The sequence below is a fragment of the Gorilla gorilla genome, chromosome 3 (genome assembly GCF_029281585.2).
Source record: "Gorilla gorilla gorilla isolate KB3781 chromosome 3, NHGRI_mGorGor1-v2.1_pri, whole genome shotgun sequence".
Taxonomy (NCBI): domain Eukaryota; kingdom Metazoa; phylum Chordata; class Mammalia; order Primates; family Hominidae; genus Gorilla; species Gorilla gorilla.
The window spans coordinates 206,295,557-206,322,618 of record NC_073227.2 but is presented as its reverse complement, the minus strand read 5'-3'; the positions used below and the strand labels follow the sequence as shown (position 1 = coordinate 206,322,618).

Below are 27,062 nucleotides of genomic sequence, written 5' to 3'. Positions count from 1 at the left end.
GAGGCAGGAGAATTGCTTGAACCTGGGAGGCGGAGGTTGCAGTGAGCTGACATCGTGCCACTGCGCTCCAGCCTGGGCGACAGAGCAGGACTCCGTCTCAAAAAATATATATATAAAAATAAATAGATAAATAAATAAATAAATTCCAGGTCACACAGCCATGAAGAGTAGAGCTGAGAGTCAGAGCTGAGCAGTCTGGTTCTAGAGGCTGTGCTCCAAGCACCGCACCTTACTGCCTCCCTGGTACATGTGATAGAATCCTCCAAGCACCACGCCTTACTGCCTCCCTGGTATATGTGATAGAATCCTCCAAGCACCACGCTTTACTGCCTCCCTGGTATATGTGATAGAATCCAGTGCAGCTCATTCTTTCTACTGCTGGAACTCACAACTGATTTCACTACCATCAAGATATCACAATCGGCAGCTGCCAGTTATGAGATACCTAGATGATCCTTAGGTCTCTTCCAGCTCTAGGGTTCTCTGGCAATTTACAATGAAAATCAGACAGTTATCTGTCCTGATGGACTTAGGCTAGACTAGATGGTTTGATCTATGAGTAAATTTCCAAATGTCAGGATGAAAATGCCACTGTGCCAGTATCAACAGCAAAGGAAGAAGATTAATCAGCTTTCTTATGTGTAAAATTGAAACAAGCTCTTGTGCAGTAATTCTAGAATACTGCGTTCATGAGTATTCATACCTCACTGAGTTTCCGGTGTAAATTCTGAAACTCGCTGAGCCTTCTGGGGACCGTCCAGTTCTTAGTTTCAACTCCTCCAACTTCTTGTAGGCTTACCATGACAAAGTAACATGGCAATTGCTCACCATTCTCTTCTGTAACCTTGGGGAAAACATCAAAATCGATACTTACAAAAAGCATGGTGAATGGATGCAGAAGGAAGATCTGTAAGTGTCCCCCTAAGGAGATTTCCCTCCCCGTGATGTACCTTGCAGGATCCCTGGAACTGTGAATATTATAGATTTTATTCTAGCAACTAAGATACATTATATGGCATAGTAGACTAAAATAGGGGGATTTCCTGGGTGGGCCTAACCTAAAAGCAAAGAGTTTTTGCTAGCCAGTGATACGAAAGGAAGTCAGAAAGATTCAAATCCCAAGAAGGAAACCAGCAAGAAAACAGATATATCAGTTCTATGACCAAAGGAACTGAATTCTGCCAACAATCTGAATAAGCTTGGAAGTGGGTTTTACTGAGTCTTCAGACAAGACTTTAGTCTGGGAAACATACTGACTTCGGCCTGTGATACAATCAGCAGGGAGCCAATGCATCCTGTGCTGGACTCCAGACCTACAGAGGTGTGACCAATAAATGGGTGTTGCTTTAAGCATGAAATGTGTTACACAGCAAAAGAAAACCATACAGCAGACTCATCCTGTGTTACTTTGAAAAGAAATTAACAGCAAAGCAAACTGCCATCAAATACATCAGAAACTCTCTCAGAGAAGGATGGGGGCACCTACAGTTTAATTTCAGGATCCAACAAGCCCTGATTTCTATTCTCATTAAATTTTACATTGGGAGATATAATTTCCTTTACCACCCGAGATATTGTATGTGTGCATGCACGTGTGCGTGCGTGCACACGTGCACATACACACACACTAATCCAGAATAGGCCACTACTATACTTAACATAAGAAGCTAAGAGAAAACAATAGAAAATACATTGAATTTGAGCTTGAATTAGCATCATAAATTGAATGAGAGAGAAAGAGTCAATAAGAAAGGCCAGGGAAAGAGATGAGAGGTTTACTGAGCACCCACTCTGTGAGGCAGGATTATCACCCCACTGTAAGGATAGGGAAGTGGAGGCACAGACAGGGTCCCTGACTTTCCTAGGACCACACTTCTGATGAGTCAGCTACAGAATACAGGCACATCCAGCTTGATGAAAATGCATCCTCCGCACCTTTCTGGGACTGCTTCGTGAGCTCTAGATGTCAGGTGCCCCTTTCCCATTTCCACTATCTTTTCACCTGCCAGAGTACTTCAGCAAGCAGCAACTGACTGCCAGGGCACAGACCCTTGTGATGGTTTCCACTCCTTCCTTCCCTTTCTGCTCCCCCTAATATTTGCCTTTGGAAGATGATTTTAATACACTGTGAAGTGTCAGGGCCAGCTCTAAGCAAAACTGAGGAGGTAAGAGAATTTGTATTCTGTCCTCCAGCAGCCTCTTGTAGCAGCTTTTGCCATTACATTCCCCTGAGTCCATTACCTTCCTACAGTTCCACCCAAACAGTAACTATCTGCAGTTACTGAGGGTTTCTGTGTGGGAGTCTGAGGTTGGGCATGACCTTCCCTGATCCACTGCTCTCTGCCTTCCATGGAGAAATGTGTATTGTTCAGCAGCTTAGCTTAATGGGAGCACCAGCAAGTGCCAAAGACACAGAGAAGGCACCTGGTTAGGCCCTCACGTACTGTGTGTCCCTTCAGGGTAGGTCTTGGAGAACATGCTTTGTTTTGCTATCCAACCTAGAGATAAATTTAAGGTTGTGAATTTTGACCCTCTCCCAACCCCTGTAAGAGTGTCAAGCCACTGGCTTGAGGGAAAGGCAGGGAAGAACAAAGATAAGCCATATTAAATACCAATGAGGACAAAAAAAGCACTCTCTTGCTCAGGACCTTGATATTTGCTTATAATGTGGTTATGCAAATGACATTATATGACTTTCATCTCCAGGTTTCCACTTGACAGACAGTAGGGCAGGGGAGAAGGAAGTTGTCAACAGTAATGACATAAACGCCTATAAGCGTCTTTCCTCCTAAATGAAATTATTTTTATAGACAAATGAAAAGGGATACAGTATATTCTACAAACTCTTATCTCATATCCCTCAAAAAAACAGCAAAATAATTCAAAAAACATATTCATTGAAGATTTTAGAGATACTGAAATTTAAGCAATTGAAGTTGGCAGGATGAAACTATCAGATGCACTTACATTTTTAGTTTTTCATCTCCAAGATTCAAAAAGTGCTTTCATTTCAACTCTTAATGGAAAAATAAATTGGTAATTCAAGGACATTAAAGCTGCTTTCAATTCCAGTGAACAGGAAGAACTTGCTGTTTGAAGTGGAGTGAGATCAGATCTATACCAAGCAGCCTTGTATAGTTACCAGTCATGAGTGAACCAGAGTGAAAATTATGGGGGAAGGAAGGTAGGACAAATATGGTCTAAAAGAATGAGCGTAAGTTTTCTACCCTCAATCTTCATTCTTCAGGATAAAATCTTTTTTAATAAAGTCAAACTTTTAAAATAAATTAAGAGGAAAAGCAGTCAAACCTACCTCTCCACTGGTGATGGAGGCTTTCCACATGCCAAGGTTTTCACACCACCAATCCGTTCTTGCCATGTGCAGCTGAAGGTCTGTGCGTTCTTTCTCTATTAGGATTATTTCATCCTTCAACTTGGAAACAATCTGCCACAGGGAAAATATCCTGGGAGTTATGAAAACACTTAAAACTATGCAATTCAGCTAAGTAGCAGGATTCAAAGTCAACACACAATAATCAGCTGTGTTTCGACACACTAACAGTGAATAATCCAAAAACAAAATTAAGAAAAAAATTCCACTTACAATAGCATTAAAAAAATTCTTAGGGATTAATGTAAACAAGGAAGTGAAATAATTCTACAATGAAAACTACAAAACACTGATGAAAGAGACTAAAGAAGACAAATATCTGGAAAGACATCCCATATTCATGGATTGGAAGAATTAATATTGCTGTCAGTACTACCGAAAGCAATCTACAGGTTCAATGCAATCCCCAACAAAATTTCAATAACATTTTTTTGCAGAAATAAAAAAAAATTCATTCTAAAATCCATATAGAATCTCAAGAGATCCCCTCTCCCTCTCCCCCTCCCCCTCCCCCTCTCCCTCTCTTTCCACCCTCTCCCTCTGATGCCGAGCCGAAGCTGGACGGTACTGCTGCCATCTCGGCTCGCTGCAACCTCCCTGCCTGGTTCTCCTGCCTCAGCCTGCCGAGTGCCTGCGATTGCAGGCGCGCGCCGCCCCGCCTGACTGGTTTTTGTATTTTTTTTGGTGGAGACGGGGTTTCGCTGTGTTGGCCGGGCTGGTCCCCAGCTCCTAGCCGCGAGTGATCGGCCAGCCTCGGCCTCCCGAGGTGCCGGGATTGCAGACGGAGTCTCGTTCACTCGGTGCTCAATGGTGCCCAGGCTGGAGTGCAGTGGCGTGATTTCGGCCCGCTACAACCACCTCCCAGCCGCCTGCCTTGGCCTCCCAGGGTGCCGAGATTGCAGCCTCTGCCCGGCTGCCGCCCCGTCTGGGAAGTGAGGAGCGTCTCCGCCTGGCCGCCCATCATCCGGGATGTGAGGAGCCCCTCTGCCTGGCTGCCCAGTCTGGAAAGTGAGGAGCGTCTCTGCCCGGCCGCCATCCCATATAGGAAACAAGGAGCGCCTCTTCCGGGCCGCCATCACATCTGGGAAGTGAGGAGCGTCTCTGCCCGGCCGCCCATCGTCTGAGATGTGGGGAGCACCTCTGCCCTGCCGCCCCGTCTGAGAAGTGAGGAGACCCTCTGCCTGGCAACCGCCCCGTCTGAGAAGTGAGGAGCCCCTCCGCCTGGCAGCCGCCCCACCCGAGAAGTGAGGAGCCCCTCCGCCCAGCAGCCTCCCCGTCTGGGAAGTGAGGAGCATCTCCGCCCGGCAGCCACCTCGTCCGGGAGGGAGGTGGGGGGGTCAGCCCCCCACCCGGCCAGCCGCCCCGTCCAGGAGGGAGGTGGGGGTTTGGCCCGCCACCTGGCCGGCCACCCGGTCCGAGAGGTGAGGGGCGCCTCTGCCCGGCCACCCCTACTGGGAAGTGAGGAGCCCCTCTGCCCGGCCAGCCGCTCCGTCCGGGAGGCAGGTGGGGGGGCCAGCCCCCCGCCTGGGAGGGAGGTGGGGGGGTCAGCCCCCCGCTTGGCCAGCCGCCCCGTCCGGGAGGTGAGGGGCACCTCTGCCCGGCCGCCCCTACTGGGAAGTGAGGAGCGCCTCTGCCCGGCCACCACCCCGTCTTGGAGGTGTACCCAACAGCTCATTGAGAACGGACCATGATGACAATGGCGGTTTTGTGGAATGGAAAGGGGGGAAAGGTGGGGAAAAGATTGAGAAATCGGATGGTTGCCGTGTCTGTGTAGAAAGAGGTAGACATGGGAGACTTTTCATTTTGTTCTCTACTAAGAAAAAATTCTTCTGCCTTGGGATCCTGTTGATCTGTGACCCTACCCCCAACCCTGTGCTCTCTGAAACATGTGCTGTATCCACTCAGGGTTGAATGGATTAAGGGCGGTGCAAGATGTGCTTTGTTAAACAGATGCTTGAAGGCAGCATGCTCGTTAAGAGCCATCACCACTCCCTAATCTCAAGTACCCAGGGACACAAACACTGCGGAAGGCCGCAGGGTCCTCTGCCTAGGAAAACCAGAGAACTTTGTTCACTTGCTTATCTGCTGACCTTCCCTCCACTATTGTCCTGTAACCCTGCCAAATCCCCCTCTGCGAGAAACACCCAAGAATGATCAATAAAAAATAAAAATAAATAAAAAAAAATCAAAAAAAAAAAAAAAAAAGAATCTCAAGAGATCCTGAAACAATTTTGAAGAGAACAAAGTTGGAGGACTCAGACTTCTTGACTTCTAAACTTACTACAAAGCTACAATAATCAAAACAGGGTGGTACTGGCTTAAAGGCAGACATATAGAACAAGGGAATATAGCCCAGAAATGATATATGGTAAAGTGATTTTCAACAAGGGTGTCGAGACCATTCAATAGGGAAAGAACAGTGTTTTCAACAAATCATGCTGGGAAAATTGGACATTCACAGGCAAAAGAATGAAGCTGGATCCTTGCCACCTAACCCTATATATAACAATTAAAGTACATTAAAGATCTAAACAAAATAGCTAAAAATTATAAAACTCACAGAATATAGGGTGCCGTGCATGGTGGCTCACAACTGTAATCCTAGCACTTTGGGAGGCTGAGGCAGGTGGATCACCTGAGGTCAGGAGTTGGAGACCAACCTGGCCAACGTGGCAAAACCCTGTCACTACTAAAAATATAAAAATTAGCCAGGTGTGGTGGAGGGGGTGGGGGGTGGCGCCTATAATCCCAGTTACTCAGGAGGCTAAGGCAGGAGAATCGCTTGAACTCGGGGGTTGGAGGTTGCAGGGAGCCGAGATCGTGCCACTTCACTCCAGCCTGGGCAACAGAGTGAGACTCCGTCTCAAAAAAAAAAAAAAAACAGAATATAGAGGGAAAGTTTCATCACATTGGATTTGGCTATGATTTCTTGGTTATGACACAAAAAGCACAGGCAACGAAAGAAGAAATAGACAAACTGGAATTCATCAAAATTAAAAACTGTGCATCAGAGAACACTATTGATATAGTAAAAATGCAAACCACAAAATATTTTAAAAATCTGCAAATCACCTCTCTGACAGAGGTTTCATCTCCAGATTATAGAAAACTCCTAAAACTCAACAAAACCATAAACAACCCAATTTAAAAATGCACAAAGGATTTGAATAGACATTTCTCCAAAAAGGATACACAAATGGCCAATAAGGACATGAAAGGATGCTCAACATCACTAATCATTAGAGAAATGCAAATCAGAACCAAAATAAGATACCACCTTAATAAGATAGTAGTACGATGACTACTATCCTAATGGTTATGAAATAAGAAATATAAGATGAATTGGTTATGAAATAAGAAATATCCTAATGGTTATGAAATAAGAAAATAACGAGTGTTGGCAGGGAGGACATGGAGAGATTGGAACCCTTGTGCACTGCTAGTTGGAATGTAAAATGGTATAGATGTTGTGGTAGAGAGTTTAATGATTCCTCAAAAAATTAAAAACAGAATTAGCATAGAACCCAGCAATTCTACTACTAGGTATATACCAAAAAGAATTGGAAGCAAGATCTTTTTAAGAGGTATTTGCATACCCACATTCATTGTAACATTACTAACAACAGCCAAGAAGTGGAAGTAAATCAAGTGTCTATTGCTGGATAAGTAGTTAGCAAAACAAAATGTGGTATAAACATGCAATGAAATATGATTCAGCCTTAAAAAGCAATGAAATTCTAATACACGCTACCACATGGATGAACCCTGAAGACATTCTTCTAAGTGAAAAAAGCCAGTCACAGAAGGACAAATGTTGTGTGATGCCACTAACATCAGGTACTTGGAGTAGTTAAATTCATAGAGATAAAAAATAGAATGATGGTTTTTCCAGAGCATGAGGGAGGGGAAAATGGGGAGGTATTGTTTAATAGTTTCAGTTTTTCATGATGAGAAAAGTTCTGGTGATGGATGGTGGTGACGGTTGCAAAACACTAAATGCTACTGCACAGCGAAAGAAATAATCAGCAGAAATAACAGACAACCCACAGAGTGGGAAAAAAATCTTCATGATCTATACATCCAACAAAGGACTAATGTCCAGAATCTGCAGAAAACTCAAACAAATTAGCAAGAAAAAAATAAACAATCCCATCAAAAAGTGGGCTAAGGACACAAACAGACAATTCTGAAAAGAAGATACACAAATGTCCAACAAGCATATGAAAAAATGCTCAACATCACTCATTATCAGGGAAATGCAAATCAAAACCACAATGCGATACCACCTTACTCCTGCAAGAATGGCCATGATAAAAAAATAAAAAGATAGTAGATGTCGGAGTAGATGTGGTAAAAAGGGAACATTTTTACACCATTGGTGGGAACGTAAACTAGTACAACCACTATGGAAAACAGTATGGAGATTCCTTAAAGAACTAAAAGTAGATCTACTGTTTGATCCAGCAATCCCACTACTAGGGATCTACTCAGAGGAAAAGAAGTCATTATACAAAAAAGATACTTGCACAGCCATGTTTATAGCATCACAATTTGCAATTGCAAAAATATGGAACCAGCCCAAATGCCCATTAATCAACAAGTGGAAAATGTGGTCTGTATAGAGCACAGAATACTACTCAGCCATAAAAAGGAATGAAATAATGGCCTTCACAGCAACCTGGATGGAATTTGAGACTATTATTCTAAGTGGAGTAACTCAGGAATGGAAAACCAAACATCGTATGTTCTCACTCATAAGTGGGAGCTAAGCTATGAGGACACAAAGGCATGAGAATGATACACTGGACTTTGGGGACTTGGGAAAGGGTTGGGGGGGGGCGATGAGGGATAAAAGACTACACACTGGGTACAATGTACACTGCTTGGGTGAGAGGTATACCAAAATCTCAGAAAGCACCACTAAAAAATTTATTGATGTAACCAAACACCACCTGCTCCCTAAAAACGTATTGAAATAAAAAATAAATTTTTAAAAGTAGCTAAAATGGTAAATGTTGTTATATATACTTTACCAGAATTTACAAAAATAAATAATATCTTTTAAATGCTATGCTCGCCATCTCTTCAGATCTCTTTTATGAGAAAGCCTATAGGGTTATGTAACTCTGTAGTTTGAGGACAGCAGCTTTGCTCCAAAACTCTCCTGAATATGCAGTGTACAAGGGCTCTTTCCTTCCTCAGAAAGCCTACAGGAAGCACTCCTTGCCTATGCCATTGTCCTGCATTTTAACGTCAATAAGTACTGTGATCATTTTATTTTCATGTCTGTTTTAATTCCATAACCAGCATATTTGCTCCTTGAGGGCAGGTGTCACTCTATGTTACACTGAATCTTCACAGTGACTCGCACAGCACCATGCATTTACTCATCACTTGTGTTACTTAGATTCTTCATGGTTAATGGTTTACTCCCAATATTACCCTAGAAATTGGACAGTTTGCTCCAGACTCACAAAATCTCTGTGGAGGCAAAAAACAAAAAACAAAAAAACCTAGGCAGTAAATTTCAGGAATCAAACTAAAAGGCTAATTTTACCATCCAGTAGCTAATTACACTGCTGGTACAGAGACCTGTGAGAGAAGGAGGGTTAAGCAAACCACTGGCATTCTGTATTGAGGAGAAGTCTGCACCACTATGTCTCACAGGAAAATGATCTAATTAATAATTAGATATTTAATCCAGAAAAGTCTTACTATTACAAGATTTTGGGGGTGGGATATGTTAATTGCTAGATTGTCAAAACCTTTTTCAACATCAATCTTAAGGTTTTTTGTTTTTGGTGTGTGTGTGTGTGTGTGTGTGTGTGTGTGTGTGTGAGACTTTTTTACTCTATTGCCCAGGCTGGAGTGCAATGGCGTGATCTCGGCTGACTGCAACCTCCAATTCACGGGTTCAAGTGATTCTCGTATCTCAGCCTCCCGAGTAGCTGGGATTATAGGCACCCGCCACCATGACAGGCTAATTGTTGTATTTTTAGTAGAGGCGGGGTTTTACCACATTGGCCAGGCTGGTCTCAAACTTCTGACCTCAGGTCATCTGCCTTCCTCGGCCTCCCAAAGTGCTGGGATTACAGGCATGAGCCACCACTCCTGGCCAATCTTAAGTTTTTAAAAAAATTATTAATTTTTTACCAACATAAGTAAACGACAAAAGGAGGACTATGTCTTCTTCTGGAGAGAAGGATCAGCTGCCTTCCATCCTCAGAGCCCTTTCAGCCCTGTGCACAACTGCTAGAAGCAGAGTGCTCCGTGAGCAGCCTGTGGACAATCTGATTACACAGCAAATGTAGATCAGAGAGTAGAGTTCAAGTTAAGCCACAGTACCAGTGAATCGCTCCAAGTTTCTTGAGAATTCTTTCATATAATTGTAGCTAAGAATGTTTATTCCATGGTTATCAGAAGTTATTTTAAGAAAGGCTGAATAATGTCTTTCAAACAAACCAAGCAGAAAATAATTCAATGAATATTCTCTAACTCATCTTTCATACTGTTACCCATAGATGCATTTTAATTTATAATGAGATGAATCCAGAATAAATAAGACAACTGTTCTTAAAGAACATGCCATATTGCAGATACTGATTATCTGCCATGCCAGCGAATTCTGTTTATCATCTCAGACATGTTCTCGTCACTGGGAAGACTATCAGGCTTTTGAGTTCTGTATGTAGTAAATGGGAGTGACTCCATGTAAGGGGGAGAATGAACTATTTCTTATGACAATCCAGGAAACCTGGCCATTTGTTTCCTTTTCAGAATACCATTAACGCTCTCTTATTTTTTATTGATTGATTGATCGATGGAGTCTTGCTGTGTCACCCAGGCTGGAGTGCAGTGGCATGATCTTGGCTCACGCAACTTCTGCCTCCCAGGTTCAAGAGATTCTCCTGCCTCACCCTCCTGAGTAGCTGGGATTACCATGCATGCCACCATGCCTGGCTAATTTTTGTATTTTTAGTAGACACAGGGTTTCATCATGTTGGCCAGGCTGGCCTCGAGCTCCTGACCTCAAGTGATCCACCCGCCTTGGGATTACAGGTGTAAGCCACCGCGCCTAGCCACTTTTTTTTTTTTTTTTTTGAGACTATTGCCCAGTCTGGAGTGCAGTAACATGATCACAGCTCACTGCAGCCTTGATTTTCCAGACTCAAGAGATCTTCCTTTCTCAGCCTACCTAGTAGCTGGGGACTACCAGCATCCACTACCATGCTGGGCTAATTTTTTTTTTTACATCTTTACTAGAAATGGGGTCTCCCTATGTTGCCCAGGCTGGTCTCAAACTCCTGGGCTCAAGCGATCCACCCGTCTCGGCTTCCCAAAGATTACAGGCATGAGCCATTGTGCAGCCAGCCCATCACTAACAATTATTAAAGTGATGCTCACATTAAACTTCTTCCTACATAATTTTGTAAAAATATTACTACTGACCAAGATGACACACCTTTGCAGGACTTTCTTCCTTCTTCTTTTTTGCTTTTTCTTTGTTAAAGAAAACTCACTGTTTAACTAGACAGTAACTGGATTATAGATGAATAGATATTTTAATTGTAAATTGCTGATAGGCTCATGATACCAGTTTTTCTTTCATCTTGTTTCAGGAATATTCTCCTACTATAAAAGCATTTGAATGTCCACAAAAAGAGTACTAAAGAAGACTCAATAGGATTGGGCACCTGCTCACAGAAAACCCAATGTGAGTCACTGAAATTGCTTTATTCTAAGTTGCTTTCATGTTGACTGCTTGAAATCCTCAAACACACATTCAGAAAGTGCCAGAGACCAATCTGGCAGATCAAAGAGCATCAGCCATATCTATATGAGAGAAACCTCCTTGCTGAATTCTAAAGAGCAAAACACAAAGCAAAAAGCCACACCACAGCTTGGGTTTGAGAAAGGCCAGTTAGTGAAATGCTGTTTACATTTTTAAACTTTCAAATTGCTGCTTTCTAGCAAAACAATGTATTTCCTGAACAATACTGTAAGGTTCCCTAAATTGCACCTGCAGCAGTTGAAAGAAAACATCTTTTTTTATTCAAAAGATTGTCCTTGAGTATTTAATTAACTTCCAGAAATGACCCTGGCACAAGAGAAAGCTTTGCCCCTTCCCCAAAGGCCTTGTAGGCAAAGCAGATGCAAAGAACAGAGTTGCTCACAGTTGAAACTGAGAAAGAACTCCAAACCATAAGAGATTAAAAACAAATGCTTTTCTAATTCTATCCTAGAAGCAAAAAAATAACAATGGAACTTGTTCACGGTTAAAATTATTTTAAAAGAAACTGACACTTCTCAACCTCAACTGAAAACTACCAAATTAGACAAATGTTAACTTTCAAAGACAACCTTGAAAGCAAAGAGTTACCTTCTTGTCAGGTTTTGGTGCGTTTTGAATAGAATTTAGAGCTTGCCTTTTATATTCAAGTTTCTCATTTAGTTCTCGCAGTTTGTTTACAGCAAAACTGGCTTGTTCATTGATCCGATTAGTACCATCATCCACGGCTTCCTCACCAGCCTCATCTCTTGGGCCCTAGGGGGAGAGTCACATACCACCATATCTTATAATGATAGAAAATTCAGTAATTATTATCGGTCACGATACCCTGTTGCAAAATACTACATTCCAGTAAGGAAAGAATACTAAAGTAGAAAATTTAGACTGCTTTTTCTCAGCAAAGAGAAAAATCAAAGTCTTTGGAACCAAAGTAAATGGCGTTCAGAATTGCAAAAAGGAAACATTTTATAGCTTAAAGAAAGGAGGGGAAATCCCATGCCATTATTTCCCAAGTGGTACCTCCAAGGAAATCTGCATAGAACAAGGGACGGCAACTCAGTTATCTTCCCAACTCAACCTGAATATTCTGTACCTAATGTTCAACCAGGACTGACATTTGGGTTCTTTCCAGTCTCCTATTATTAAAAACTCATGCAAGTCCCTCTAAAAGAAAATTACCATATTCCCATGAGAGAAAGTATTTTCAGTATATACTTTGTTCAGTCCTTCTCCTGATATATTCTACAAATCAATAGATATATTATTTTACAAGTAAAATAGCATTTGAAAGTGACTTAATATTCATAAGAACTCTGTAACTTGGAAAAGTCTTGCTAGATTACCCAACAGCACATGAATTAGATTCAAGAGCACCAACAGCAATGCAGGGCACTGCAGAGAATTGCTGAGATCTAGCTTCTGGTTTATCCTTAACTTTCTTCCAGGTTTTCTTTGTCCAGCTTTTCGTAATTGTAACAAACAGTAAATTAAAATTTTTTCAAGGAAAAATAAAGTACCAATGGTCATAGAAAAATAGGCTGTTGTCATGGGTTTTTTTTGTTTGTTTGTTTTTTTGAGACAGAGTCTTACTCTGTTGCTCAGGCTGGAGTGCAGTGGTGTGATCTCAGCTCACTGCAACCTCTGCATCCTGGGTCAAAGCCATTCTCCTGCCTCAGCCTCCCGAGTAGCTGGTACTACAGGAGCCCACCACTACGTCCAGCTAATTTTTGTATTTTTAGTAGAGACAGGGTTTCACCATGTTGGCCAGGCTGGTCTCAAACTCCTGACCTCAAGTGATCCACCTGCCTCGTCCTCCCAAAGTGCTGGAATTACAGATGTGAGCCACTGTGCCCGGCCCATATGTTCTTTTAACTGGTTGTCTATAAATAGATATATAAAATGATATATAATTTAATACTTTGTATTCATTTGAATGGGTATTCTGCCTTCTTCATATAACATACAATGCTGGGTATTGACGGTATTATCATCTTCAAAATTATCATTTTTACGTCAGCATTGTCTGAGAATAATTAGAATAACAATGACATTGAGAATTTATGAGGCGCATTCCTAATGATGCTCCTGTAATAGGTTGATTCTGCTTCGCTGCTATCCCATATGTACAAAAACAAATACTATCATGCATAAACTTTTTTCTACATTATAATTATTTTCCTAGGAGAAATTTCCAAAAGTTCCCACTTCTAGAGATTATTGGAACAAAGAGTAGGAGCTCTGGAAAGGTCAGTTATGTATCAGCCCTCTTTGAATCCGAGGTGAAAGTAGACATTTCTTCCTATTTGTTTACTGTTACCTCACATCAAATGTCAGTTCACATCCTTATTCAATTTATCTGCTGAGTATAGATGTTTTAATTAATTTGAATAACCTCTTTTACGGCATTTGCTGTAAAATTAACTATCTTAATTTCTGAAGTAGAGAGATAACATAGATACAACAAACTGTGACCTATCAAAAATAAAATGCAATAAATAGTTTTGGACTAATCAGTTCAGTGATTTTATATGTAAAGAACCAAGTAACAAAACTTAAAAAAAAAAAAGAATGTATATGAAGTTCAGACAACCAACAGTTCAGAGACCTCAATTAGATGACTTCTAATACCATCAAGAGCAGGCACTTGAGTCCTCAGGGCTGGAGATAGTGAACTGGGCAGAAAGAAAAAATCCACGATAAATCATAATCTTTCTATGTAAGATGACTATAAAACAATTTGCTTCTCTTCGTACAAACCTTAAAACTCATAGGGGTCACTAACAGTAAATAAGAGGTGGCAACTGGAGCTATCCAAAATGATTGCATATGCTATAAGAAAACTAGACTTAATGTGTGGCTTAGCTAACAGAGCAGGAGCATCGCCATCTTGGACAAGCACCGCCATTTTAAAGTTTCCCTTGACCAAAAACTGCCTAAATCCAAAGGGCATCAGCCTAATGGCTAAGGTCAGCAAGATTATAAACCACAAATGCCATCTCCAACCAGAAACATTCCAACCCTAAGATAAATCCCTCCCTGACCAGAGACATGCCAGTCCCGAGACAACCTCCCCTCCAGCCAGGGAGATGTCAGCCCCAAGATAACCTCCCCTCTGACCAGAGACATTCCAACCCTGCAATAAACTTCTCCACACAGAAACATTCCAAGCCTGTGATAAGCTCTCTCACCCTAAAACCAATAAATACTCTTAGTCTGCAAGAGAGAGAGTTTTCCTGACTGAAATCAGCCAGAAGCCCCTCTCAGGTTTATTCTCCAAAATAAACCTGTCTTTGACTATTGAGCCACTTTTTGTGCTTCTTTCCTTTCTTTAACTCTTACATTTGATGCTGAAACCCAGGATGGGTGTTGGGGATAGAGGCTCTCTCACAACCCAGGAAGCTGTGGGCAGCAGCAGCCCATCCCGCTGGATCCTGAGAGTCTCTGGCCACCCACCCTGTCTTGTCTCTCACTTCACTTTTCCAGTGATTTGCGTGAGGAAGACAACTAACCTGAAGGGGACTGTGAGGCTCAGGCTGGGGCTACTCACAGGTGGGTTCTTAAAACCCTCAGGTCTCAGGAATCTATCTCTGACCACCCACAATGGGTATTTAGCTCTCTAACCTTTGTCCCCTCCTCCTCCCTCATCCTCCCTTCTCTCTCTCTCTCTCTCTGTCTGTCTTCCTCATGCAGCTCCAATCCAAGAGGCCCTTTGCTGATTCCAACTGGAACATCCAACATCGGACACTAATCCAGCCAACTGGTAAAATCTGCCTTCCCCAGGCTTTCAAGCGGTACCCACGAAAGTCAGGTCTGCTGTCCTGATCCTCAGAGGACCAGTAGGACTAAGCTAGAAGAAATCCTGGGGATGCCCAGTTTCTTCTTAGCTTAACCGTCCTCTTTAGGAAAGAGGACGCTGGGTCTCTGTCTTTTGTCTGGGGATGCCTGGAACAAAAACAGACACCCTCGGCCTCTTCTCACCAGTCCACGTGGATGCCAAACAATCCCACATTCCCACATCCTCTCCACTGAGCTGTCTCCTTCACAACCTCACCAAATTTGGCTTATAAGAAGCATAAAGCCAAAGCGTTTGGTTTTTCATTGCAACACAGCCTGGCCCCAATATAAATTAGATAATGACAACCGATGGCCTGAAAATGGCACCTTTGACTTTCAAATTCTCAGGGACCTTGACAACTTTATAACCACAAATAGCAAATGGCAAGAAGTTCTCTATATTCTTTTCTACCTTAGATCCCAACCCTCCCTATGTCAAGCTTGCACCCCTCATGAAATCCTTCTTCTTAATGAAAACCCTTCCCGGGTCTCTCCTTCCTCTGAAACTCCTTCCTTTGAAACCCCTTCCTTGGAAACCCCTTTTGAGCCTGCAGATGAACCCCCTCCGTATTCTCATTTCCCTGCATCTGCTCCTCGCCTGTTCAAACCTCCAACCCGGTGGCCCCTCCTGCCCCCAAGCCTTCAGTCCCAAATCCTGCTCCTCCTCCTTCTCCACCTGTTACCTGTTCAAAAACTACTCCAACCAGTCAATCCGCCATTCTCCCTCTCCAGGAAGCACCTGGGGCTGAAGGCACTGCTCGCGTTCATGTCCCTTTCTCCATGTTTGATTTGTCGCAGATCGAATAGCATCTGGGATCTTTTTCTGAAAATCCCTCTCATTATCACAGGGAATTCCTACACATAACCCAATCCTTTAATTTAACTTGGCATGACATTTATATAATTCTAACCTCCACCCTCACCCCTGATAAGAAAGCGCTCAGCTTAATTAAAATGTATATCCAAGCTACGAGTATATTCAAAAGGCCTTTATGTTTTCCTCTTCAAAAATCTTGTTTTCCTGGAAAAGGTTTTTTCCTAGTCAACTGAATTACTTTTTTCCACTCTGTCTTGCCACTCTTGGTGCATGTATGAAAGACCCTAAAATGACATCTGGTGGCCTGGGGCTCCTTGGGAAAACAGAAAAAGCGCCACAAATCCCGTTTTGGGAAAAAATCTGTTTTCCTTACGGAACCCCTGGAATTAGAGGTGAATAAGTACCTCTCAAAATCTGTCTTTGTCTTCCAGCTATACTTGTTTATTAGGCCCTGGAAATTGTTTTCCTAGCCCTGTTCTTAAAGTGCCTCACCCAAAGGCCAATAATCCAATTGGGAAATTAGAAAAAAAAAAATCTTATAACTACTGGATCTTCTTCTGGTTGCCTGTGTGGCTATACATGTGTTGTGTGCAATGTCTATTAAAAGAGCTCTAATTAATTGGCCTAAGAAAAATAAGCGCTTAAATCAAATATTTTTAAGGGAAAAGTAAAAGCTATGGGATCTTTCAGTTCACGAGACTAAAACTTACTGGTTTTTACTGGTACAGTAAGATCAGAAATGTCTTAAGAACTGCCAGCATACATTTTTGTTTGCATTTATCGATCAAGCAATTTCATACTTATCTCTGCCGAATACTATAAAGTGTCAAAATTTGGCATAGAGGCTACAAAATTATAACTCAGCCCAGACAGAATAATCTTTGCTTGTGTAATTTTTTAATAAATGAAACATTAATACTGGTTTAATAAAGTTAACTACATCTTGAACTATTTAATGAAATACCCTAACTTCTAATCTGGTGGCCTTAGGCAGTCTGGTCCACAGACATGAAGGAAGTTTGTTTTGTGAAAGGACTGTTACCATCTTTGTTTCAAAGCTAAACTGTAAACCAAGTTAATAAACAAAAATAGATAAGGCCTGGGGACATGTGAAATTAGCCATACCCCCTAGCTATGCAAAAGATATTAAAGAAAAGATAATTTATATAAAAAATTATCTTATAAGGTAAATTCTTGTCCTAAAGTAAATTAACTGGTTGTTTAAAGACAGGGATGTTTACAACAAATCAGAAAGTTGAGGCATGTCAGAGATTGTCTGTGTAAGTCATGAAAAATTTTATAAAAGGGAATTCATACAACAAATGTTGTACAATTTAAAAGTGATTAAGCCTCCTGAATGCTTTATAAAATGCTACTATAACTCTTAGCTGTACAGCCTGCCTGCTTTGCAGCTAGGGAAGGCCCAGGACACATGGAGTTAAATGCTGGAGTAAGTCAGACCTTATCTGCATTTCTGTCTAGGTCCTAGGCTCTCCACCTAGTACATAATTAAAATCCCAAACTTACCAACAAAAGTAAAGGTTGCTAAAAGTTAACAGTGTAACATGTATTTAAGACTATTGAAAAAACATTTTACATATACTTTTGGTAAAAAGATTATAAGGAGGCATAAGAATGTGGATTTTTACCTAGATTAAAAGGTTAAAGAATTGTTTTAAGTTGAATAAAAGAAAAATGAAGGTTTAAGCAAGTTTTGGAAGGTTAATTGCAAAGGAAATTCCATGTGTAAACATATTGGCTAAAGTTGAAGGGGTATCATCCAGTTTTTCTGTAAATTGAGCATTAAAATAAAAGCACAACAGGTTTTTCTTAAAGCACTAACCTGCTCTTTAACAAAAATTATAAAGGGTTAAAAAGGGTCTATAAAAATCTTAACTTGTGGTCAAACATTAAAATAGGGTAAATGTGTCTACAGGTTAAGAAAAATTGAGTTTAACATTAATAGCACACTAATATAAAAGTAAAATTTGGCTTATTTGGTATAAAATCATATAGGAAGAATTGTCAAATATAAAATGGTGTTCGGCTCTCTTTGGGCTATGTTTGTATAAATAAGTTATTGGTATGTGTTCCAACGTTATGGGAGACGCCTATAATTCTGATATATCTTAATGTATGTTATCAGTAGTAATTATAATTGTTATGTTAAAATTATTTTGTGCCACACAGGTAACAGATTTCCTTGTCTTTAACTATGGCTACCCTAAAACTTTTGGTCATCCATAAACAATTGTTGTCTTGTTTTGGTCCTCTTTAGAAGGTGGTTTTATAATCAGCTATAAAGCTCTAACAGGTGCTCTCAAATGCAGATTTCTGATAACTTTGGAGATTGTGACATCAGAATAGAAGAAACATGTTCAGGACTCTTGAATAGCTAAAATGTTCATGAATGTCAAGCAGGACACAAATTAACTGCACGAACTGAACTAACAGGAGACTGGAGTGACCTTTCTGACGTTTTGCTTAAAATATTGCTAATCCTTTGTTTTGCTTTTCAAAGTCAAAGTAACTTTTCTTTTGGGCTACGGACAGCTTTTAACAATTTAGTATACTCCCATGAACAAAATTTGGAGCATACTTGTTTCTCTCTACCTGACTTTCTCCAGAATTTGGAAACTATCTCTGAGTATTCTTAAGTTATGGCAATATAGTTATTTGCGTAAGTGCAATAAGATTCTGTTTTCTTTTGTAACAGGACACAACTGGAAAAACTGGTTATTTTTACACCCATGCTTCAACTGGAATGGTGTGCCTTCCTTTAAGGAATCAAACTTGACTTGTGAAGCCAATAAAGCCCTTGGAAAACTGGCCCCATATTTTGTGTACACAGTCCCTGTACAGGGTTTCTGATCTGTGATGAGTAAAGAATGTCACTTTCTGACAGGCCAGGAACCCCAAGTTATCTTGGAATCTCAAGAGGAGAAAAATCACCCAACTCATAGTTATCTGACAGTACAAATCCATGGCTGGGCTTGGCTTTAAAAAGGTCTTATCTCAGATTCCTTCTGCAGAACAAAGTTTCATCAAAGCCAATTTAAAAGGTCTATTTAATAAATAATTCTTCTTACTGCGCTGTATGCAAATAATTAAACCAATATAATACAGCAAATCAGTCCTACCATGATTTGTCTTTTTTTTTTTTGAGACGGAGTCTCACATTGTCGCCCAGGCTGGAGTGCAGTGGCGTGATCTGGGCTCACTGCAACCTCTGCCTCCCGGGTTCAAGCGATTCTCCTGCCTCAGCCTCCCAAGTAGCTGGGACTACAGGCGCGTGCTATCACACCCAGCTAATTTTTTGTATTTTTAGTAGAGACGGGATTTCACTGTGTTGGCCAGGCTGGTCTCAAACTCCTGACCTCATGATCCACCCGCCTCAGCCTCCTAAAGTGCTGGGATTACAGGCGTGAGCCACTGCACCTGGCGATTTGTCTTTTAATAATGGTTACTTACAGAAAATTACATATGGACCTTTCCAAACATTCGCCTCTGCCTCTCATTGGGTGAGGAATGTTGTTTCTATCTCAATCAATTGGGCCTAGTAAGAGACACTGCTGAAAAACTTAAAGAAAGGGCTAAAAAGCTAAGGGAATACCAAAATAACCAAACAGATTCTCGGTTTGGAAACAAAATCATAGCATTGGTGATCCCATTCCTGGGCCCTCTCCTAATAATATGCCTAGGACTAATGTTCTTACCCTGCCTAATTAACCTTTTTCACAAATTTTTAAATGACAGGATTACAGCTATTTCACAGCAACTACCCAAAAACATCTACAGATGGCATTACTCTTACAGTCAATCCAAGACCAGAAAACTCTCCGTCCCCTCATCAGTAGGAAGTAGCCAGAAAGAACACGCTGCCCCTTGTCCTTTTTATAACTATAGGGTCTGGATTGACAGAGCAGGAGCATTGCCATCTTGGACAAGCACCGCCATTCTAAAGATCCCCTTGATCAAAAACCACCTAAATCCAAAGGGCATCAGCCTAATAGCTAAGGTCAGCAAGATCATAAACCACAAATGACATCTCCAACTAGAATCATTCCAACCCTAAGATAAATCCCTCCCCGACCAGAGACATGCCAGCCCCGAGATAACCTCCTCTCCAGCCAGAGAGATGTGAGCCCCAAGATAACCTCCCCTCTGATCGGAGACATTCCAACCTTGCAATAAACTTCTCCTCCACACAGAAACATTCCAAGCCTGTGATAAGCTCTCTCACCCTAAAACCAATAAATACTCTTTAGTCTGTAAGAGAGAGTGTTCCTGACTGAAATCGGCCAGAAGCCCCTCTCAGGTTTATTCTCCAAAATAAACCTGTCTTTCATGTTTCTTTCCTCTTTATTTAACTCTTACATTAGGAAGTTTTCTTTTGGAGCATTTTAATTTCTTCTGCCTTCTTTAAACTCCAAAATATTTCCTTTAACTTCTCCCACATTCCCTACCTCTCCTCATTTTTTCCCCATCCCTTCTCTCTTCCAGGACTATATAGTTCTACTGATTTTCTTAGCTGGTCTAACCCATAAATGTCCCACCCTACAGACTTTCTGCCTTCACTTTTCAGGAGTCAGACCAGAGGTGTATCTAAAACAGACAGAGGGCAGGAGGTCTCTGACTCAATGCCAGCATGAGGGAAGATGTACGTCAGAGGATAAAAGGGGAAGAAAGAAATACATACAACCAGAGACAAGGTTATTGATGCTTACTTTTTATTCTATTTAAGGTCTTGTATATTAAACGATGCTACTTTTATTCTATTTAAGGTCCTGTATATTAAAAGATGAAGATGTGCATCAAATTTGGCTCACACAATATGCACCCACCTAAACATATTTAAAAGCTTATCCAATAAAAAGGAGCAGAAAGTTAAATGTGACTCACCATCTCATCCTTGTTGGAAATCATCTGTGAGGCATGTTTTTCTTCCTCTTTTATCAACAATTTCTCATACAGGTCACTGACAATAAATGAAGGGTAATACCTATCCTTTAGGGTCTCATAAACATCTCCCTGGATTTTGTAGAATACTTCAATACCTTTATTTCCTACAAGACACTGCTGAATTTCTTTGTAAAGTGATTTTTCCACAGATATTTCTTTGCTCTCCACAAAGAAATTCTGATAAATTTCACCAACTAATTGTGGAATTTCATTCTGAAAAGACAGGAAGATAAGGAAAAGTAAGACATATCATCTCTGAGAGAAATTATTTTTCTCTGAATTATTTGCATTTGAAAGTCAGAAGAAAGACATTTAAGATGCACCCTGGTATGTAGAATTGTGTGTCCATATTCAGGGTCAAGGAGCAAACGTCAGATCCTAAAAAAAAAAAAACTAATTCTTTAAATGAACATGTTGAACAGTTAACACCTGCAATTTCTTTTAAACACTGGAGGGGCAAAAACAGAATAAGAACAGTTCTCTTCCTGCAATAGATTCCTTTTCATAAATCTCAATTCCACAAGAAGAAAATGTATTAGCTAATGTCAATTTAACTTTTTACCTAATATAAGTAACTAGAAGTGCCATTTCTCATCCCAGAAAGAAGTCAATATAATAATTGTGTAACTCAGAAAAACGAGAAAAACACTCTTCAGAATGACTACTTCAGAATGATTATGTCCTAGTCGAGCTTATATTAGACAGCTTTGTCTTCAGCAATGAGCCTGTGTCATCATCAGCCTACTTCAGAAATGCAAAACATCTCTTTGGATTAACATAATCTTTACAATTCCTCTAGAGGCATTGCATTAACTCTAGAAATGTTACGCAGTTTTCAACAATAGTAAAGAGCAAAGGCATACAACTTAATGAACATAACTAATTTAACATACATCCCAGAATGTTAACATCCAAATCAATGTTGCTAGATCAAAATAAGGCTATTTCGAGGAAGCTAGATGCTCTTACTCCATTGAAATTTTTCAAATTCTCTTCCATAGTTTAGGGAAACCTTTTTAGATTGCTCTTTACAATATTCCTTTGAGAACAACCAGAAGTTATATGGAGTCAAAACTGGTGAATAAAATGAGTAACAGAGTTAGCAAATACAATATTGGATAAAATTAGGTAATTTGGGGCTTGTAAATTAACAATAAAAGATTTAAAGACACTATAGGACTGGATTTAGTTCCTTAACAAATATGGTTTGTGACTTACAATATATTTGGCAGTCTATTCTGGCAACATTCATATGCAAATGAGTAATTCAATGTACAAAATGCTCTTGGTGCTTCCCCCACACCTTCCCCAAGACCAAATCTTGCTGTCGCCCAGGCTGGAGTGTAGTGGCGTGATCTCGGCTCACTGCAACCTAAACCTTCCCAGGTTCAAGCAATTCTCTTGCCTCAGCCTCCCAAGTAGCTGGGATTACAGGCCCACACCACCATGCCTGGCTAATTTTTGTATTTTTAGTAGAGACAGGGTTTCAGCATGTTGGCCAGGCTGGTCTTGAACTCCTGACCTTGTGATCTGTCTACCTTGGCCTCCCAAAGTGCTGGGATTACAGGCATGAGCCACCGCATCCAGCCTCTTGGTACTTATTTTAATAAACCTCTTACAATAGTATATACTGATCACATATGTCACATGTTATAGATATTATTGTGTATGTTTACAGACATATACTTACATACACAGTTGCCCCTCAGGATCTAGGGAAGATTGGTTCTAAGATTTCCTGAAGATACCAAAATCCAAGGACATTCAAGTCCCTGATATAAAATGGTGCAGCGTTTTTGCGTGTAACTATGTACATTCTCTCATATATTTTAAATCCTCTCTAGATTACTTATACCTAATACAATGTAAATGCTCCGTAAATGGCTGATTTTGTATTTTTAGGAAATAATGACAAGGAAAAAGGTCTGTTCATGTTCAGTACAGATGCAGTTTTTTTCCCCCCAAATATTTTCAGTCCATGGTTGGTTGAATCTACAGATATAGAACCCACAGATAAGGAAGGCTGACTGTATACATAAAGACTGTGTACACATAATTCTTAAATATTTATTGCCAAATGCAAAGCATGATGCTGATTATTGGGATCTTCACTGTCAGATGTATGTGTACCCAAAAATAATTTTATTTTCCTTTATTCATATTTAAATTGAAATAAAAGCTGGCTGCGGTGGCTCACGACTGTAATCCCAGTACTTCGGGAGGCCCACGTGGACGGATCACCTGAGGTCAGGAGTTCGCGACCAGTCTGGCCAACACGGTAAAACCCCGCCTCTACTAAAAATACAAAAACTAGCTGGGTGTGGTAGCACACGCCTGTAATCCCAGCTACTCGCGAGTGTGAGGGAGGAGAACCGCTTGAACCCGGGAGGCTGAGGTTGCAGTGAGCCGAGGAAGCCCCACTGCACTCCAGCCTGGGTAAAAGAGTAAGGCTCCGTCTCAAAAAAAAAAAAAAAAACTGAAATAAAAGGCAAAGTATAAAACATGCACATTATGATATTATAAATGGCAAGATTATGAGACTGAAGTGTAGGTGAGGGGGCCAAATTCATTATAATAGTAATGTGGATATGTATATGTCTTTTTACAATGTGTAAAAAAAATACCCAAAACTAAATTCAATCTCTTGGTACATTTATAAAACCTTTTTTCCCTTGACTACACATTCAAAAGAATCTTCTGTAAAAATATAATGTCATTTTATTTGCCATTATGGGCTAGAACATAATGTCAGTATTATATTTGGTTTAAAATATTCTTTTAATGTATACTTATCTTGAGAAAAACAGACATGCTGCCTCACATGCCAAGTTTACATCAGCTAGCGATTAATATTCCTTTCAGCCTACATATACTACCTTGTTAGCATTCTTTAAATGTTCCACAGATTCCCAAAAACTAATCAGAGCTCTCTTGTCCATCCTTTCCATGTACATTCCAAAGTGCTCTCGGTAGAACGTATTGGCCAAGATATCTTCAAACTGAAGAATCTATTAAGAGAATTTAAGAAAACGTTTTTTAAAATCGAATTTTAAATGTCAGTTTGCTTTAACTTCCAATGGACTGATTTCTACATTTAGGGTAAAAATGCATTTTTTAAAGGAATAAAGTAAAATTTTATTGTAGTAATTTACTATTTATTTATTTAAGTAAATGTACAGGTTTGTTACATAGGTATATGTGTGCTGTGGTGGTTTGCTGCACCTATTGACCAGTCCTCTAAGTTCTCTCCCCTTGCCCCCACCCCCAATGGGCCCTGGTGTGTGTTGTTCCCCTCCCTGTGTCCATGTGTTCTCATTGTTCAGCTCCCACTTACGAGTGAGAACATGTGGTGTTTGGTTTTCTGTTCCTGTGTTAGTTTGCTGAGGATGATGGCCTCTAGCTTCATCCATGTCTCTGCAAAGGACATGATCTCATTCCTTTTTGTGGCTGCATAGTATTCCATGATGTATATGTACCATATTTTCTTTATCTAGTCTATCACTGATGGGCATTTGGGTTGGTTCCATGACTTTGCTATTGTAAATAGTGCTGCAATAAACATACACGTACAAGTGTCTGTACAGCAGAATGATTTATATTCCCTTGGGTATAGATGCAGTAATGGGATTGCTGAGTCAAATGGTATTTCTGGTTTTAGATCCTCAAGGAATTGTCATACTGTCTTCCACAATGGTTAAAGTAATTTACATTCCCACCAACAGTGTAAAAGCGTTCCTATTTCTCCACAGCCTTGTCAGCATCTATTGTTTCTTGACTTTTTAATAATTGCCATTCTGACTGGCATGAGATGGTATCTCATCGTGGTCCTGATTTACATTTCTCTAATGATCAGTGATGCTGAGCTGAAAACATGCATTTTTTAAGGTCAGAGTTGATGTAATATAGTACTCCTGGTAAACTGAAATACCTCTTACTACATTTTAAATAGAATAAAGCTTACTGAATATTTAAAATGCACATACTGAAAAAATACCAATGTCCTATTAACCATTCACTCACTGGACAAAGATTTATTTGGCATTGTAAACCAGAAAGTATCTGAGACAGGTCTCAATCAGTTTAGAAGTTTATTTTGCCAAGATTAAGGACATGCCTGGAAGAAATAAACAGGGAGTCACAGAAACAGTCTGTGGTCTGTGCCTTTCTCCACAGATGACTTTGAGTGCTTCAATATTTAAAGGGGAAAAGTGGGCTGGAAGGGAAAGGAGGAGAGTATGGTAATCCACATGTTCCAAACAAAAAGGAGCAGGCAGGGCAACAGTCAATTATGTAATCCTCTGACGCTCAGTAAATCAGCACTTTACATAAGATAAGGCAAACACACAGTAGCTACCTGTGGAGATATTGAACCTTCTATCTGTAGCTTCTGCTTAGGAACAAAAGGAAACACAGCTTCCTGCATGACTCAGCTTTCAGCTTAATTTTTTTCATTTGGCATCGTGAATTAGGGTGTCAAGTTTTTATCTTCCTTTCACAGCATTTACTTGGTATCAGGTACAGTTATAGGAATGAAACAGATAAAAATCCCTACCCTATGGGATGCACATTCTATGCTAAAAATAGTAAGTGTCAATAATGGAAAAATTGAAGAGAAATGTATAAAAGACAAGGACACTGGGATCTAATAGTTTCACGTTTTTGTTTTCCATCTTATTTTTATCTAGTGGAGGAATCTACAAATAACGTTATACCCTGCCTTTCTGTTTATAGTATCAACCATATTCATTAAAAAATCTCCTGTAAGCATCCTTTCAATAAGCCCATAAAATTCCTCTGTATGGATGTACCAAAATCAGCCCATCTACTTGTTTGCTTACTGTTTTGCATACTCACAGGAAAAGAAAAAAGAACCTATCTGAAGACACAGAAGGAACAATCGAGTATGGACTGCTGTAATAAAGCAGATGACCTTCATAATAATTCATGACAATGAATTAGGAAAAATGCCTCAAATTAATTTAGGAGGAATTTAAGGCCTATATTCTTAGTTCTGAATTAGTAATAAAAAATTATGTGCAATTAGTAGAATTCAAATGCAATTAAATAAAAACTCACATTTTGAAATTCTTAAAATTATGAGTTGGCAAATTTTCAGAAATGTCACCAGTAAGATATTTCTAAAATCAAGTGCATACCATCAATGTATTACACTCAACTCTTCTGACACCAACAATGAGCCCCTGCTTAATCTGTTTTGTGGGCAGAAGGGGGCAGGCATTTTCTTTCTTTTTTTATTTTTTCTGAGGATGATGCAGTATATCCATTTATTTACTTTTCACAATGCTTCCAGCAGAGGCTCTATTCAGATTTTCCAGTACGTTTCTTTTTTTAAATTTTACTTTAAATTCTGGGATACATGAACAGAATGTGAAGTTTCTGGTATACATGTGCCATAGTGGTTTGCTGCACTTATCTACCCGTCATCTAGGTTTTAAGCCCCACATGCATTAGGTATTTGTCTTAATGCTCTCCCTCCCCTTAACCCTCACCCCCCGACAGGCCCTGGTGTGTGATGTTCCCCTCCCTGTGTCCATGTGTTCTCATTGTTCTACTACCACTTATGAGTGAAAACATGTGGTGTTTCGTTTTCTAGCTTCATCCATGTCCCTGCAAGGACATGAACTCATTCTTTTTTACGGCTGCATAGTACTCCATGGTGTATATGTGCCACATTTTCTTCTTCCAGTCTATCATTGATGGGCATTTGGGTTGGTTCCATGACTTTGCTATTGTAAATAGTGCTGTAATAAACATACATGTGCATGTGTCTTTATAGCAGAATGATTTATAATCCTTTGGATATAAACCCAGTAACAGTATTGCTGGGTCACACGGTATTTCTGGTTCTAGATCCTTGAGGAATCACCACACTGTCTTCCACAACGGTTGAACTAATATACACTCCCACCAACAGTGTAAAAGCATTCCTATTTCTCCACAGCCTCGTCAGCATCTGTTGTTTCCCGACTTTTTAATAATCGCCATTCTAACTGGTGTGAGATGGTAGCTCATTGTGGTTTTGATTTGCATTTCTCTAATGACCAGTGATGATGAGCTTTTTTTTCATATGTTTGTTGGCCACATAAATGTCTTCTTTTGAGAAATGTCTGTTCGTATCCTTCGCCCACTTTTTTGATGGGGTTGTTTTTTTCTTGTAAATTTGTTTAAGTTCCTTGTAGATTCTGGATATTAGACCTTTGTCAGATGTGTAGATTGCAAAAACTTTCTCCCATTCTATAGGCTGCCAG

The 27,062-nt window shown here is 40.3% G+C and overlaps 1 protein-coding gene across 4 annotated transcripts in view; it reads right to left on the bottom strand.

Annotated features, from left to right (window-relative positions):
• SNX25 (sorting nexin 25) overlaps window positions 1-27,062 on the bottom strand; it is a 153,691-nt gene that overhangs the window by 20,983 nt on the left and 105,646 nt on the right. For all 4 annotated transcript variants that reach the window (XR_008679145.2, XM_004040702.4, XM_031010042.3 and 1 more), the window contains exons 8-12: window positions 23,670-23,801; window positions 20,734-21,006; window positions 11,772-11,936; window positions 3,314-3,445; window positions 704-844 (exon numbers count right to left, since the gene is read on the bottom strand). Coding sequence is in view for 3 of the 4 variants with exons in the window: in XM_004040702.4 (XP_004040750.3) it covers window positions 704-844; window positions 3,314-3,445; window positions 11,772-11,936; window positions 20,734-21,006; window positions 23,670-23,801 (843 nt within the window). In the remaining variant the exon portion in view is untranslated. The remainder of the gene's footprint in view (window positions 1-703; window positions 845-3,313; window positions 3,446-11,771; window positions 11,937-20,733; window positions 21,007-23,669; window positions 23,802-27,062) is intronic.